This window comes from Limulus polyphemus, unplaced genomic scaffold, assembly GCF_000517525.1.
Source record: "Limulus polyphemus unplaced genomic scaffold, Limulus_polyphemus-2.1.2 Scaffold72, whole genome shotgun sequence".
NCBI classification, from domain to species: domain Eukaryota; kingdom Metazoa; phylum Arthropoda; class Merostomata; order Xiphosura; family Limulidae; genus Limulus; species Limulus polyphemus.
Genome location: NW_013665682.1, coordinates 579504 through 598082, shown reverse-complemented (window position 1 = coordinate 598082; position 18579 = coordinate 579504). Strand labels below are relative to the sequence as shown.

The following is an 18579-nucleotide window of genomic DNA, read 5'->3' as shown; positions in this document are numbered from 1 at the left end:
CCAAAACTGGTCAAGATGGTAATCTGAATTGAACCAATATTTAGAAATTTACCATCTTTCATCCACTGTTAAAAACTACGGGAAATTGGGTTTAGCATTTATCCAGGTTTATTTTAATAATGCAGATCTTTGCAAAATGACAACTGAAGTCCTAGCATAAATTTGCATCTCAATTAAGTGACCAGGGTAGTTATAACTGAAAAAATACTGATTCAGTATTACTAAACAGTAACTTATTGTAATCTTATATTTTATATCTTGTGATTTTAATTTTTCTTGTTAAGTTTTATAAGTTTTAAGTTTAAGCCAGTCCGCAGATTAATGAGGAAGACTTACCGCTTTGCTGTTTGTATTTTTTAAATAATAATTTAGAAATACAGAATATTTCCATTGTTTATTAACTGAATGCTTTTTGTTTGTTTGTTTTTTCTCTCAGGTGGGTTTCTTTAAACGGAGGCGACCACCGGATAAACAGTTACTTCACAGTTTAGATGACGTTAACGGTTACACATTTAACTGTAGAGATGAAGCACTATGATAAACTGTGAGTTAACGTTAGGGTGGTATCAGACAGTAATGACATAGGATGGAGTACATTCTATTGTACATAGCCTAACTGTCAGGCTTTAGAGAGAGAAACTCGGTAGCCACATCTGGTACTTAAAAGAATGATCATTTTTTTTATAGAACCCGAAACTAAATGGTAACTTATGAATTTCTGTTACAATAGTATCGAAGAGCATTTAGTTTTGAAAGAAATACCGATTTACTTAGAATGCCAAACAATTTAGTTATAAGTAAAACAGCCTTTTTATTTATTCTCTAATCTAAATGTTTCTGAAATGTTATATCTAAATATCTAAAGAACATATGGAGGTTTCAAACAACTATGTAGACGGTAAAAGCGTTTCAGAGATTATGCCAAATTTTTCGTGTACAGTTTTTTTCACTCTAGTCTATTATTTCTTGAAGTCACTTTCTAGCTATAGTTTAAAAGAAGTCATCCATCCTGTCACTTCTTCCCTTTACGGTTACAGCAGATATGTGAACATATAACTTCACCTAGTGTATGTATTAGTATCACCTTTTTAGTATAATTTTAGAAATATGTTTTATATTTGCATACTATTACTCCATTCAAATTATTATGACGCAGCTAATTCCAGTTTACAAAATTTTATCAGTATTTTTATTATGGTTAAATCCTTTCATCTATATTTTTGATAATATTTATATATATATATGTTATAAATATTATCAAGACTGTACTTCATTTTCTCATCACCCTGTCACTGAAATAAACCTCTATAATGGGAGGGTCATAAGAACTACGCTGCCCGCTATAATGTATTTCTATATGAGAATTCCTTGGGACCAACTCGTGAATTAAATAATGTTATTATTTCATAATCTAGGTTTAGTAAATCTAGACAAACGTAACCCACATTTATAAACCACTGTTGTGCAACCTGCAGGCAACATAGAAATTTACGTTTCTTTGACGTTAATAGTAACAAATATAGAAAACGTTTACTGAAATTGATAAAGAATTTACAAATTCTCTGCGCATCTTTTCTGGAAAGTCTGAGACCAACAACACGTCCAGGCGATGCGCACATCTAAAATGGCCATGATTTTACAAAAAAAAGCAACAACATGAAATTCCAAATATTATATAGAAAATAAACAAATTTACAAAATACGAGATGCTATACTGAAACTGAAGTGGTGTGACGTCCGTGCAAAATGGGACCGGTATGGCCAGGTGGTTAGGGCGCTCGACTCGCAATCTGTGGTTTCGAATCCCCGTCATACCAAACATGCTTGCACTTTAAGCCGTGGGGGCGCCATAATGTGACGGTCAATCCCACTATTCGTTGGTAAAAGAGTAGCCCAAGAGTTGGCGGTGGGTGGTGATGACTTCCCTCTAGTCTTACACTGCTAAATTAGGGACGGCTAGAGCAGATAGCCCTCGTGTAGCTTTGCGCAAAATTCAAAACAACCAACCAACCATGCATAATGTATTTCAAGATTTTCACGTTCGGTTATATCCCTTATTAACCCCTGGACACCGTTAGTAACCCCCGAGTTTCGGAGCCTCGTCCACTGGCATGAGAGAAAACAAGCGCTCTTACTGACAGGGTTAAAGAGTTCATTTGCTACTTTTAAGTTATTCAGATTACCTGGCTTTCACATGCAATATAGCGCCATCTCTCGGAATATTTTATACTGACGTCACTAGATTCAGCTGGTAAATCACTTTTTCAAAGCAGATGAAGAATATAAACACACAAAAACTCCTGATATGATTCATAGAATTAACTGAATTAGCTCATACAATTAATAATCCACACTTCTCTAATTCAGAACATTTGTAAAATAATTTAGATGTTTGTTATTCATTCCCAGCATTGAATATTAACAAAAAGTGCTTTACATACATGTAAAAGAAACATCTTCGCCTTTAACAATATTAATGTTTTATTGCCATGGTAACACAATAATATCTTTAATCACTTGTTTTAAAGCAAGAAAGTATAAGATTAAAAGTACTTATAATATTGTTGTCAATAATAAAATATTTCCGAACAATCAAAGTGTTCTTTTTTTGTGTATTTATTATTATATTACTGTAGAATAAATTGTTTTTCAGTAACACAGAGAGTTTGGTTATTTTTTTCCCTCGAGGTAGGAATCAGGAAACGGGTTTTAAACCCTATTTATTATTTCCATTTGTTAAAAACACGTGTTCACAAAAGTCAGTATAAGTTACTTCTACACCGTTTCTTAAATTACGATAACAACGTTTAAAAATCAACATTAGATCGAGTTTAAAATATACAGATGTAATTTTATATATTTAATGTATAATAAATATATAAAAAACAGTAGATGAAAATGGGACTACAGAGCCCCAGATGCTAACCTTTGTCTTTTAGAGGAGCTAACCTATTTACGCTTATATTTTTTATTTCATTAAGATTTCATTGTATCATTTCAAGATACAATTATGAACAAATGCTATCTTTTAAATAAGTGGTCTTCCTGAAGCACTATATTCTGGAGAGTAAGTACATCAAACTACGTAGTTACACATATGGGCGAAGTTCAGAACAGATGCGACATTTGTTTGTTATGAAACTCATTACATAGGAATTGCTGTATCAAAGTTTTTAATGCAAATCTGCATTTAATTGGAAAAGAAAAGAGCAAAAAACTAATACTTAAGTAAGGAATTGCTTCTGACTGATGAAATTAAATTTTTATTAATTATAAATACTAAAAAGCAAACGTTATTTTTTTAAAATGCTGACACAGTCTTCTAATGTTTGGTATTATTTTCGTAAAATTATAACATAGCGTCATCTAGTGGCCATCCTTGTAGTGAATGGGGTAAGACTAATATAAGTGATAAAATATTACCAAGAAATCTTATTAAAATACAAAACGTTTGTTATTTTCAGTATATTGAATTAAGTAAAAAAATAAGTAGTTTGACACTTCTGCAGCCTCTTCCGGAGATTATGAAAAACAAAATTTATTAAGTTATTCAAGATATGTGGTTGGTATCATGATGAAAAATAACTTACAAAGATTGAACAAAGTAAATTTCAGTTACAAATAAAGCCAACTTACTGTCGATTCCCTTGATGTTTCCTACGTAATGCTTCGTAATATCTTAGAACCACATACAGTTATTTATTAAACTGATAATCAACTTACCGTGATACGTCCATCACAGTTTATAGAATCAAAGTTACATCAATAAAATATCATTTTAATTACAGTAAATATCTCTGATTTTAATAAGGTCAAAGACAACATCTCTTTAGTACAATTCGATCTGAATTATGAAGTATTACTTATTTAGAGAACGGCTGAAATATAAACATTTATTTGTAATTAAAAAATACATAGTCTGGTGATAAGTAAACAAACACCTACTACAGAAATAATGTAATTTTATTAAATAAATAAAGAGGAATCAAAGAGTATAAGATTATCAATATTATTTAATGGATCTTCCCTTTGCAATGGCAGAGACACGGTAACACATCGTATTTACAAGATCTGAAATCTGGGCCCTTAGGGCGAAGAACGTAGAAGCAGGTTCTTTATAATTGGTTATTTGGTCGATATAATTCATGTCCGCTGATTGGCAAAGTTACAAAACAGTGGGAATGTCTTCATCTTTCTCGCCTTTTTCAAATAAGTATCTTAATGTACAATACATTAATGTCAGACTACTAGATAGTTCTGAAAAGAACTCAACAAAAATGAATTGCTAAGTTCTTTAGACCACCATACTATACACGATGAAACTATGCCTAATTTCCTCTTCCCACTTAATATATACGGTAAGCATAGCAACAGGCCATCTACCGCTAGACTTTGAGTTTTATATTATTTGGATAATATATTAAAATAGGTACTATATGTATAATACTTTCGTGATATACTAACAAGTGAATGTCTTGCAATATATATAGAACTGTTTACAATGTGTAGGACTATACACACCAAACTAAGAGAAGTATATACAATACAAAATGCTATACGTAGTACATGAATGGACATGGGCCTTGGCAATGGTTAATGTCAAGAAATACAGAGCCCTCACATGTAACGTCTAGCATTTAAAAGTAAATTAAGATGGTGTAGAAACAGTTCTACGAGGGATAACAACATCAGTAGAAGATAAAGGAAACTGAATCTGACCCTCCCAGATCCCGATTCAGACATAATGACATCAACTTAAAACGTGAGTAGAGTAAGTGATTTATTCAATTATAATAATCATTAAATTATTAGTTTATTATAACTGATGTTTCGTCTATTGCAATTTTAAATTAGAATTCTGCATAGCTTGCATTTCATTACGTAATTAGTCTATTTATAGCTTTATGAATTTTAATTTATAACATTTAATCAGAGATTACACAATTTTTTGTGAGTTTAAATTATGAGTTTATGTATTTTAAATTATTTCACAAATATAATAATGGTTTACAACTGTTTAAGGTTTTATATATTTAAAATAATATTTTATATTTAAAATTCATAATTCTATTTCTAAATGTTAATATTTCAACGCTGCAGAGTAATCAAACCTACGAAATTTTGGTTTTTGAATGTTCTGGAGTTGTAAACAGTTTTACAGTTGAAAGAGAAAGTAAAACACATTCTGGAAGTTACTTTATATTTACATATATATACCAAAGAATAGCACATGAATATATAACATACAACATACATTTACATGTAATTATAGGCATTAATATAACATCGAACATCAGTGCAGAAAATACACAATACACTTATTGGTAGACTAAAACCGCATTAGTACATACCACATACAAATATCTTACACGTAATTATACGAGTACATAACATAAATAATATATGTAAAGTATTAATATGAATCACATTATAATAATATGTGCAAAATGTGCAGTTGATTTCACAATAAGAAAACCGTAACCTCTTATACAAATCATATATTGTACTTATGTCAGCACAGCATAGATACCAGAAACATATATGTAAAACATAACCACACAACAGCATGCATTTCGTGGTTAAATTAACCGTAACCATTTATACAAATCATATATTATATTTATGTTACCAAAGCACAGTCACAAAACATAACTCCGTAACGCAAATCACGCATTAAATAATATCATAAAATAGAAATTTACGGGTACATATATTACAAAATAATTTGATGAATTTGCTCGCACTGCCTTTTAAATCTGCCTTAGTTTACATAGTTTCAGAAACGGTAAAGGTTTTCTTCTACGAATCCGATGCGTTATTAAAGTGAAGTAAATAGTATTCGCGAATGCTTACAAAAATAAATAAACAAATAAAAAATGATGCGTGAGAGTGGTATTCTACATTTATTTAACAATTTGTGAAAATCAACTAACGCGGAAACTAGCACTAATTCAAAATTAACTACACACAAGAATTAAACAGACAGAAGACAGACATCCAACTTATATTTGAGAATCTGCAGAAAGATAAACAACCGACACCCAAGCTTTAATGAGCATCCTATAAATAGATCTTTTGCATGCCACCAGAGTTCACGGCACTCTGGGTGGGAAATTAAGGCTTAACAAGTTCTCTCTTGGTCTATCTAAGTCTGGAGTTAAAAAGTTATTTCAGAACCGTTACATCACTGCTAACTGTAGGTTTTTTCAACAATGTTTGCCGAAGCCTAGGCTACAGTGAAAGTGTTGTGAAATTCGTTATTTTTCATGTTTTTGTGTGCTTAGAAAAACAAATTGGTGTCGAAACCGAAAAGTAAAAGGTGTTCTTGTTGATAACTAAGCTGCCTTAGCAAAGATACATTTACAAATAAAAACCATTACCTGTGTACTGATATTTCAACACTTTATAGCATGAAATGGCTTCACGCCAAGTTGTTCTTGTTGAAACCAATCTTGGTTAATGTTATTTGTTATAACTTAATAAAACATTTCAAATTCATTTCAGTAAAGTAGACCGGATACAAAAATATGTGAAATTGTTTTAGATGTAGTTTATTGGTTGTTATCATTAATCATATATCCTCTGCGAAGAGTATCTATAATATTTAATTAAGTATGAAACAAATATTTAACTATTACATTATCAAGCAATGCCTTTTTGACTCAATTATTCAGTCTTATTGGGTGCATAATGAAACGATAATAAGAATACATCTTTTTTACAATACTTTTTGTCTTGATTCTTGTAGTAAAGAGACTTTATGCTGATTTTTCTTTTAAATAAAATAATAAAAATATTACAACAGATATTTTAGTTTGAAAGTCTTTTAATTCTCTCTCCATGGTTAACAAAAACACTGCGGAAATAAAGATTTCCCCCCTTATTTTTCAGTATTATATTGTTACGACAGCGGAAGTCACGCGACGCTGGAGTTTCTAGAAGGATCCTGACTTTTCCTGGCAACTCTAGTCTGTTCCAGGCGCCCTCTTTTTTAGTATATAAGTCCGGCAAATAAAGTGGAGAGATAATTTTACAGATAGATAGATATAGAGACAGATAATTGAGTCAAGCCAGCAGTAGTGACGGTAATATAAAGTGTGTGTTTTGTTATCGAGATTGCAAACGTATTGACAGTGGAAATTCTGTGTATTGCAAAGTTTTATCGAGAAAGAATAAACTAGTTTAAATTAAGAAAGGACTTGTATCGCTGAAGTTTCTCGGAAAGAATTTCTACGGGAAATTAACAAACGACCAGAAACATAACAATATGCTTTACTAGAGATTAACTAAAAGCTTGTCATATGATTTCCTTTATTCTAAAAAAAAAAGTTAATAACAAGAATTAAAGAAGGTCCTACAGCTTATTTGTTATATTAAGACACATTCTTATGAATAATCACAACAATAAACTTATTAATATGATCTAATCTTTAGAGGTATATGCTGTGGCCAGGGCCGGCGCTGCCATTAGGCCAACTAGGCAGCCGCCTAGGGCGCAGACCTCAGAGGGGCGCAGTACTGACCTTTAAGGGTCACAGTTTTATACAAATTAGTTGTTTTAAGAAAAAACATAATAAAAGGAAAATATAATAGTTCATTGTTAGTTCATATTTTTTTTGGGGGGGGGGTGCAAGTAGCTGGCCTTGCCTAGGGCGCATATAGTCTGGCGCCGGCCCTGGCTGTGGCCCTAAAAGAAGATGAATAGATTAACATTCTGAAACATTTTTTAAACTAATCGTTCTCCAATAATTAGTTCTTTCTTAACATAGGTTAATATATTCACAGCTTGTGAACAATACTCATTAAGATCTGCAGACTCAGTAAGACAAACAACATGTGATAGTTTTATATATTACATTTAAAATGTATCTGAGTCTAATTCTAGGAATATTGTTTTAATTTCCCCCTTTTTTAGGTCCAACAATACAATTACGAGAAAACCTTAAGATTCAAGTTAAACAAAGAAAAGTAACGAGAAATATGACAATTAGGCAAGTGAAAAATGTATTTAAGCTTTATTTCATAAATATAAGCAATTGTCTATGTAAACATAATTATTACGATGCACGATGAACAAAGCATATAATTTTAGAGTCTGACTACATACCAGTGGGAAAAATTTCGTTGTGCAATGCTTGTTTTGTGACTAAATTAACCATAAAAATCATGAATACGTGTTTAAGAGGGTACCTAAGATGTAGTCACGTGATCGAATGAGCTATAAGCTGTTGAATCTATTTTTGAGACATCATGAAGTCATAAGATTTCAGCTAGAGCTCACTTCCAAATCAGCCAATCCGTGTAGCCGTACAAAAAACGTCAATTTTGTGTCACGCAGCTGCAGTCCAAATAGTTACAAAGATGAAGGTTTGATGTGTCATGGGTTTGGATAACAATTACTGCAAGGATAATGTGATCGGGAGAACTGCAGTAATACGTATTTTCACCAGTAAGAACAACTGATTTGATCAGCACAAGGAAACACTTGACATTCTCTCAGTTAGAGGCAGTGTCTCAGAAGGAAAGCTTTATTCCTTAGTTCACTAAACGTGGACGTTCTAAAATTAACCAAAGCATAGCATTCACCCGGAGATACTTAAGGTGAAGCTCCAGAACCAAAGATGACTAAAAAGGTTGGTGTATTTTATTATCTTAGTCGTACCATATACCAGCAGCTAAAAAAAAAATGCATTTTTGTCTGTAAATCCGTGGACTAGTTTCTTGTCTTTTAGAGTTTCCAAAGTCGACTGGAATGTTGAATGCGTTATAAAATAATTTATTAAATGTCAATCTACCAAATATTCCAGAATATTTTAATAATATGCCTAATAATATTTCTCCAAGAAGTGTGAGAGGTTTACCTTGCGAAGCAACAATATTTTTTATTTTCATTGTTGGCAATTTTACTAACATATTCCGGAGAATTTAACAACTTATTTTGCTATATTTTAGGCAACATATAATATTTACGTAGATTAACGGCTATGCGGTACTTATTTTTTTACGGTTAGACCTTCGTGATGGCTAAATTCAATATCATAATTATAAAACTCTTTGGTCGTGTAACTAAAAATTATGAACAATTAGAACACTTTATGGCCAACTAACTAACTGTCGTAATAAAGTAATAAAGACAACGACTAATGTCTCTCCCCTAAAAGTTAATGTTAATCTCATTTTAAGGCCTGTTTAATTAGTATTACTGTTTCATTTCACTTACAAAAATAACATTATATTTCACTTAGATAGATAACCTATGTAACTAAAATATACCTTATTGTTAATTAGTTCGCAGTATTATAGCATGACGTAAAACGTTACTACTAATCATTTAACAATAATATTGTCTTAGAAGTAATACAGCTCATACGTTAACAATAATACCGTTCTCTGAAATGTTTCTTCAAATAGTTTCAAATCAACAATATGATTCACCAGGTGGAAAACGAAATTTTATAATAAATATTAAAAGCACGATAACATTTCATTGTATTGTTACAGTTTTAATCTGTTCTTTCTAAACTTCCGTTTAAATACGAAAACTCGCTCAATGCTAATGTTATTTTTTTGTAGTTCGAATATTATGAACTAACTTTTTTTTTGAGATACTAACGCTGATGACGGAATTTAAGAAAATTCCGAAACGTCCGTATAAAATTAAAAGATGTTTTTGGTATTACCGTGTTTCCTATAATACGAATTTTATAAACGTTAATGTTCACAATTTAACAATTGTAGTACCAGTTTTATAAACGTTAATGTTCACAATATAACAATAATAATACCAGTTTATAAACGTTAATGTTTACAATTTAACAATAAGTAGTACCAGTTTTATAAACGTTAATGTTCACAATATAACAATAATAATACCAGTTTTATAAACGTTGATGTTTACAATTTAACAATAATAGTACCAGTTTTATAAACGTTGATGTTTACAATTTAACAATAATAATAATACCAGTTTTATAAACGTTAATGTTTACAATTTAACAATAGTAGTACCAGTTTTATAAACGTTAATGTTCACAATTTAACAATAATAGTACCAGTTTTATAAACGTTAATGTTCACAATTTAACAGTAAGAATAATACCAGTTTAAAAACCCTTAAAGCTACCTGTCTTGGAGGAAACACTGCTCACATCTTAAAAATAACACATTTCTTTAATATTATAATTCAAATATTCTCAAATCAATAGCATCAGTTTTGTGAAATTTATTATAGAAAATTTAATAATAACGTATGAAATAAAATGTTACCATTTATTATTCCCAAACAATGATTGTGATGTTTTACAGGTATCAAACAATTGAAAACTTTTAAGAATCTTTCTTACAGACAACTATATTTTAACCAGAACGTTTCTCTGCAATAATATTTGACCTGACAGAAAAGCCTGGCGTATCTATATAAATAAACGCTTGCGTTTGTCCGTCCGGAACTTGTCTAGAAAATTTCTCGATCAAACGCTACAAACCTCAAATCATTAGAAAAGCCTATATCCGAGGAGTCCTGATTGCACATTGGTTGTTTTTTTTTTCTCATTCAGAGCCAATTTACTTGTTTGTTTTTTCTTAGTCACATTTTTAATTCAACGAGTGTGCTATACGATGGCACAATATCGTTGTCATCACGTGACGACTGGTTTCGATTTCTACTTCAGTTTTTATTTGCAAATTATTTCACAAAACACACTTAACCCGCGCGTAATTTTCTAAAAAAACTAAAATTACACTGACTACAATTGCTATGGGCTTTCTTGACTTATTTAGGTCTAAAATACGCATGCGCAGTTTGTTCAAAACCATATGCTTATCACCTTGCGAACATGAATTCAGACGTTTCTGCATATCCAGCTACGTCTGCTTTCATTAAAACTTTACATTTACTTTACTTTGTAATAATGTAGCTTCGGTTCGTTTCATGGACTGCTATAAACACCTTTTAGCTACTTCTTTCTTTACTACGGGTTTTATTCTTCATTTTTGTAAGTTTCTTTATTTCAACTCGTAAAACCGTGTCATACACTGAACTCTCATAAATGTTTCTTATTCTGTACACTATTATAAATACCATTACTATACTTTATTGTTTACTTTACGTGTAATTTTATTAAATAAAGTTACATCAATGTGAGTTTGTTAGTCTGAGTAATTATTTTTTTGTTTCAAATAGACCAGAATTTAACCATCTAACACATAATGCCTGCAAGAAACTGTAGCTTAAATGCCTGCGTGAAAGTGATAGAATAACGAACATTTAAGCGAAGGACATGAAAACTACCACAAAAGTTTGGCGAGTCGTTGCTAGTCTCCTAATAATTCTCTTATCATCATATGGGTTGTTTGCAACACAACACGAAAGTCAAGAGGGAAAACCAACGCACGCCTAAGATTTGTCAGTACTTTTAAATTGGTGAAGGTGGAAGTTATTTTTCTCTGCTTTCACTGCATTTGGTTTATTGTCTTATATAGAAATTATCGCTATGAATTCAAATATAACCGTGAGCGTTCTTTGCAGCGACATTAGAAAGTATAGAGAAAAATACAAAATAAAGTGACTTGCCGCGTGCTATTTTCCACTTATTAATTTCTGTGATGTTTAAAATTAGCCATTAAGTCTTAATCAACCAACTAGTAAAGACTTGTAAAAACAACACTACACGTACATCTTGATGTTCAGCCACCAAGTATATGATAGGAGTGAGTCAACTCTCATATGTCATCACTCCTACGTCTCTGTGTAGCTGTTGTTGAAAGGTGAGGTGTAAATTTAGCTTCATGTCCTGATATAGTTGAGCACGTGGCACGTGGATAAGCGTTCCAGAAAGAGCATTTATATTAGTTGAGTAATTCAAGTTGTGTCACAAGTCTCAGGAGGGGAAGTCGGGTTGGGTAGCATTTTTCCTGGTCACAAGCTAGAAAAGGTCAGTGAAATATGTAACAGTAACGAGGAAAATAAATAACTATTACTCTTGAATAGTTTTAGATACTTTTGTTGTTGTTTTTGTTGTTGCTTTAGAGTTTGCTGTGAATCTTGAGCTTTAATTAAATTCCTTGTTGGGCACGAGTTGGTTTAAGTAGATTGGAATGAAAGTGGAGAGGTGGGTTGGACAAGAAATTAAGGACAAATTAAAATATTAGGAGATTACTGGCACTCAGAGACAATTGATCTGTGTGAAACCTGTTTTAAAAGTAGTAAACTTAAATGATGAAAGGTCAGGAAATACTCGGGCTATTTGTCATTCCGTTCATTTTTCTCGGTCTTATATTAACGCCATGTTTACTAGCTCAGCGTGTGTGACAACTCCATTCAAATCAGTTTGAAATATATATATATTCATGGCAAGAGGCTCACGTGATACTTTTGATATAAATAAGAAAGTATAGAAGAAAAACCAAGTTTTTAATTGCAGTAGACATGTTAGCAATTAGGCCTAGAAAGCCCTTTACAGCCCTTAGAAATTAAACAGATTAATCATGACATAGAATCCTAGACATACTGATAAATAATGGTTTTGTAAGCAAGTTATTCTCAGATTGGTTATCTAAAGCACGTTATTGCTAGTTTGGTTATATTTAAACTAAATCGAATGAACATGGTTTAAAACACCTTTTTATTATTTCAAAATGTTCACTTTTGCCGTTTTGTAGTTTTAGAATGTAGGGCCGGCAATAAGGTCATAAAATAGCCACAAATGAAATGTCTAGCTTAACATTATTATTAAGAAGGTAAATAAAAAATTGGGAATTTAAAAACCTGCAAATTGGGATCGGAAAAGAGGAGAGAAACAAGGCTGGAGACACTGTAGACATTATTTAATCAAACTACAAGCCCCTATTTTTACTCCATGCTGTTACCTAGAATTACATTTGGGGGAGTCAAAATAGGGATTTGTAGTTTGAGTAAATAATGTCTACGATATCTGTGGCCTTGTTTTCTTACTTTTTTACAATCCCTAACTCAAGGCTTTAAAATTCCCAATTATTTGTTTATTGTTGTTTATTGTAGCTAACTTTATACATTGTAATGATAATAAACATAGCTAGTTGCTAGCTGATAAAGTTCATGATGATTTACTATAGCTCCTAACTAGTTGATCGCATTAGTTCGAGATGTAAAATGTTAAGCTGCAGTTGAAGATTGTCATGGAGATTTGTTTGAGAATATAATACGCATTTATAGTTTCTGTGTAGCTAAATTCTCTTTATATAATGCATAACAATGGAATTGATACAAACTCGGCTTAATCTAATTCAAAATAAAAGTGCCGAGAAATATGTCCTCAGTGTCTTTTGTTGTTGTTGTTCAATAGCTAGGGCATTTCTTTAGAATTGACTTTCCTGACTGAGATGCTTGGAAATAGTTTCTTTTGTTATTTTGAAAAATGCAAAGGATTTAAACATGAACAGTCGAATCTAGTCTTCACAGGCGAAAATACTATTTTCAAGATATGATTGTTAGATTGGGATTTATTTCATGCTAAAATAATACACAATTAATGCAGGATTCAATGGAACATCTCAAAAGTGGAAACGTCATAACACTGTCAATATCAGTATCGATACAGGGTAGTGATGGTGTCAATATCGTTACTTATACAGGTAGAAGTTAGAGTAGTAGTTCTGTAAATATCAGTATCATGAACCACGATAGTGGTTCATAATAGGGATCGCACAGGAATTTGCTACAAACTCTAGCAGAACATTCGGGCAAAAACCACCTTACAAAGCATATTTATTTTTGAACCGGCACTCAAAACCTTCTTTTTCAATAGTTAAAACCGCCCAAACATTGATAATAAGCAAAATAAGTGATTTAACGAATACAGCTAAAACTAACTAATACGAATACCCATTTGTTCGTATTATTATTAATGTTCTTGTTTCACAAGCCCAGAGGAAAATCGGCTGGGTATTTTACACCAAAACCCTAGACAGATATAGTGTGTGAAACGCTGTGAATGTCCGTGACCTATTTAAAAGTTGATTAATTTTCATTGAAAGTCAATTTACGTGGTTATAAATACATAATACCTGTGATGTTATTATGATGTACTCAACGCACAAAGTCACCTGGGTCAGTAAATAGTGTTTTAGACGTTTTTGAAAAGTCTGCTTTTCTTTTGGTGATATGTTATATGCACTTAATGGGGTTGTGACTTACTTTAGGTATATATTTGCTCATTGTTGTGCATTAACAAATCAAACATATAAAATTATTAAAATCTGAGAATTTAAAATCTACAAATAAGGATCGCAAAAAGTATGCATACAAGAGTGGAGATCTACTGATGACAGTTTGCTCAAGCTACAAATCCCTGTTATAACTCCACTATAAAATTATTGCAAGTGATATCTGTTGTAGTGTGGGATCGCAAAAGAATTTTACAAACAACTGAAACAGTACTTTTGAACTTAATTCGATCTCCTTAATGTTGTCGTGCTGTGAAATGTTCAAAGTTTTTCATTTCTCACCATATCAAAATCCAATATTTTCCTAGCGTGTGCGTTAGTTGGAAATCACAACTCGTGCATTTTCTAGCGCATTAATTGCAAGTTGGAAACTGCCATGTGAAAGGTTCCCGATTTTTCTGTTGCATATCGTTATTAGAGTCGCTATTGTTCATCGTTACTCGAGTTTGTTGTCTCTACGTGGATTTCCGCGACTATATTTCAGCAAGTTTTTAACAGTGGACGATTACCATTGTCGAGTTCCCTACTCAGGCAACGACGATGGTTCTTTCTACTGTTTTTATAATTAGCTGAAACTGTGAGTGCATATCCAGAATTTATTACTATTGCGTATAGCTGTATTTCATATAGCTATTACTCTGTGTAAGTAGACCTAACAAGATAAGCATGTTACTGCGTCTGTTTACATTGCATTAATCTGTTTGTTGTATTACCTTAGAAGAAACAGTATTCCGTTCTGATGAGGTTGCTTTGTTGCTGCTCGTCTTTTGTTACATTACACTGTGACATTAATGGAAGCCGGTCATTAACTCTGTGATAATATACCTTTTGCCTTCAAGAGAATAACTTTACATTTTGTTTGTTGTAGTTGCATACTAGTACATGTGTTTATCCTTTGTTGTACATTTATTATTTACTTTAAATAAGTTCAGTGTGGTGGTTGGGTGGAGAAAAAGCCAATGCAGCAGTAAACTGTTGAAAAACTTGTAACATTCAACTAAACGAATAGTACGTTATGCACTCCATAACTTGAGATAAAGAACCTAAGAAACAAGATTTAAAAATTTTTAATTTAAGAAGAGAAAATATGGATCGTCAAAAAAGTACAGAAACAAGTTGAATCAAAATACAAAGATTATATTTTCAAGCCTACAACTAGGGATTTTAAAAAAGTAAACAAACAAGGCTTGAAATAGTGTCTACATTATTTTCTCAAGCTACAAATCTCTATTTTGACTCCACTAAAATCGATAAGTACTCTAGGCATGGAGTCAAAATAGGGATTTGTAGATTGAGAAAATAATGTACAAGTTTCTGAACATTTTTTGACGATCCCTATTCCCCCTTTTTAAATTAACAATCTTTACTAATCCTGTTGATATATGTCTAAGTTAGGGTATTTATACTGTCAATAGCAGTATCGATATAAGTCTTAGTTAGGATAGCAATACTGTAAATATCACTATCGATAAAAGCCTAATTTAGGGTAGTAAAGCTTTAAATATCACACGGGTCTAAGTTAGGGTAATAATGCTGTCAATATCATTATTGATATAAGTTTAGATTAGGATAATAATGCTTCTAGTGTCGTTATTATTACAGGTGTAATTAAGGTAGTAAAAGTTATGTGTATTTTAGGTGGATTCTGAATGAGTTCATCAGTTTTTCCCCAATCTTAGCATTTAACATATCTGTGGTTACAAAAGAATGTCATTGTTTCATAATTTCACGACACACATAAGAAGCTCACTTAAAGTGATGTGCAGGTGATATATTTGAAAACTACATGTTGCTTTGACGAAGCGACAAAAAAGTTTGAAAATATTTTATGTTCATTAAGTACTATATAAAAAAATGAACTTTGAACTCTGTTTCAAAGATTATATTATAAGGCTTAATATCCTGCTCAAGATTGCTATAGAAGACTAGTTATAAATGTAAGATTAAAAACATAACTTAAAACCATCAGTATGACCTCTGTTGCTTTCAGTGGCGCTAAGGTACCTGATGATGACAAAACCTTGTCGAAACGTTGTACATTTGCTGTTATATTAAACTTGTATTAAAGTTTTTCTTCATTACCCATTCAAGCCGTCTCCAACCATTATTAGTCTCAAAGTGGGTTCCTCGTCATCGAATTTGGATACATAGTTTGTTTCGGGCAAGCCTCGAACCCGCAGCAATGAGTCCAAAGTACTAATCATTAGGCCATGCTGACTCCTATATGTCTTACTTTTGTATTACAGTTAACTCAAGAGCGTGAGCGTAATAAATGTGAAATGTGCCCGAACTTTATAACACCAGGATGAGCCGATAAAATTAGATGCGTACGATACAGGACTTAATATACAACATGAAAGGAAACTATATATTTAGTAGGGGGACCAGTCACTTGGGGAATTCTTCACATTTTGTAGCATTCAAGATTACTTAAAGAAATATGAGTGTTTCACATGGTGAATATTTAACTCTAACATTTCACCAAAAACCATCTAAATTTATGCAAAACAAATTCATTTTATTAAATTTACTCAAGTTCCCCATAACAAAAAAAGTAATTACAGTCCAGTTTCTATTAGTTCGGAGATGTAGAGCATTAGTTTAAAGTTTGTTTTTTTTTTCGGTATCTCAGAAGTAAATTTGTATTAATGTTAAGTTCTGTAAGCTGTAGTTTGTTTCTGTGTGTGTGTGTGATGTCAAGTACTCTTAACAGACTGAATGTGGCCTTGTGGTTAGCGTTCCAGGCTGCGTATCGGAAAGCCAAATATTTGTGTTGTGATGCTGAACATGTCTCGTACTTTTAGTCATGGGGACGTTACAAATGTGACAGTCAATACCGTTATTCGGTTAAGATTAGCCGTGTAGGTGGCAGGTACTGCTGACTGGTTGCCTTCCCTGTGATAAGCTATTCAAAATGAGGAAAGGCTGTACATAAACCTTAGGGATCTCTGATCTGGCAGTTTAGCTCACGCGCATATAAAGTGCCGTTTAGATGAAAAGTATTTTACATTGAGTAAATTCTTTGATCTTTGCAAATTTGTGGTTTCGATATTTGTAGCTTAGTAAAATGTGTTGTTGCCAGGATAGATTGTTTATATATATAATATATATATCATCAGCTGAAGTTCGAATAGTTATTATCAAGATAAAACTATGAATTTCTGGTGAATTTAACACATGAAAGAACTTTGCGAGATATCACATTTCCATGTGTCTTGATAATGACGAAATTCATTTCCGGCTTTCCCTTTTTTGGCTTGAGGTATATAAATAAACTAGCATCACTGCTGGCTTAGAAAAGTGCAGGAATATAAGCTGTAAAAAGGATTGAAATTTTTTGTTGAGAACATTAAAAAGAAGAAAATTATTCTTTTTGGGGAATCAAATAATAGAAGTGGTGGAAATAGAAATCAACTTTAATTTCGGAGAAGATTTGTAGTGTAAGAATATGAACTGAATTATTTTAGCGTCTTTATTAACGCTCTAAAACACGTATGTAGCAAACAGTTACGTAAAGAAATGTGGTATTGGTATTCTTAAATAATATATTGTTACCTAAGTTACCAACAGAGAGAAATTATAACATTGTAATTATGTAGGTGTTTTTTCTTGTTTTTAGTTGTTGTTGTTTTTTGGTTCCGGTATAAGCAAACGTAAATCATAACCGATTTTTGAAATTTTACGGTTTACTACGGCATAAGTTTTAAACACGCAAATTGTGGTATTGTTGGATATTACTTAAAATGTTTAAGGTGTTTTTGTTTATATACTAACCAGGTACAACTCAAAGTGTTTAGAGAGACAAATTAGCTCACTTATAATGACAATTGTCATTTTCCAGCTATCAACTTAATGATAAGTTTTATATGTTGTCAGTTTTTTACAAATAATAAACATGTTTACAGTAAAAACGTAAGATTGGACAGGCGTTGCGAAATAGTCGAGAAATCTCTGTTTACTATAAATTCATGATTTTGCAATTAAGGGTTGCAAAAGATGTACCAAGAGCTTTCTTAATTCTGTATGTTTCAGGGTGCCAAGAAACTGAACTGTATTAATGTAACTGTGTCATTCTGTAATGGTTTGTAAATAAATTGTTGTCTGATTCGGTACACTCTTTGTTTATTAAGTCAATGATCAGTGCTTATAATTTAATAATAGGATTTCAAATTGTCTCACGCGTTGCTTGATTACGTATCATTCCGTAATAGGTTGTCAGTTGAATGTTGATAACAACTTGTTTATTTCTGTATTATTTTGTATAGATTGTTGAGCTATTAACCACAACGTGCTTGATTCTGTAATACTGTATAAATTAGTTAACAGTTGATTGATAACAACTTGTTTATTTCTGTATTATTTTGTACAGATTGTCGA

The 18579-nt window shown here is 31.8% G+C and overlaps 1 protein-coding gene across 1 annotated transcript in view; it reads left to right on the top strand.

Moving 5' to 3' along the window:
- The window catches only part of LOC106466083 (integrin alpha-PS2-like), a 59251-nt gene extending 57382 nt beyond the window's left edge, over positions 1-1869 (top strand). The window contains exon 30 of the mRNA XM_022394595.1: positions 437-1869. Coding sequence (XP_022250303.1) covers positions 437-538 — 102 coding nt within the window. The 3' untranslated portion in view covers positions 539-1869. The remainder of the gene's footprint in view (positions 1-436) is intronic.
- Positions 1870-18579: the final 16710 nt, after the last annotated feature.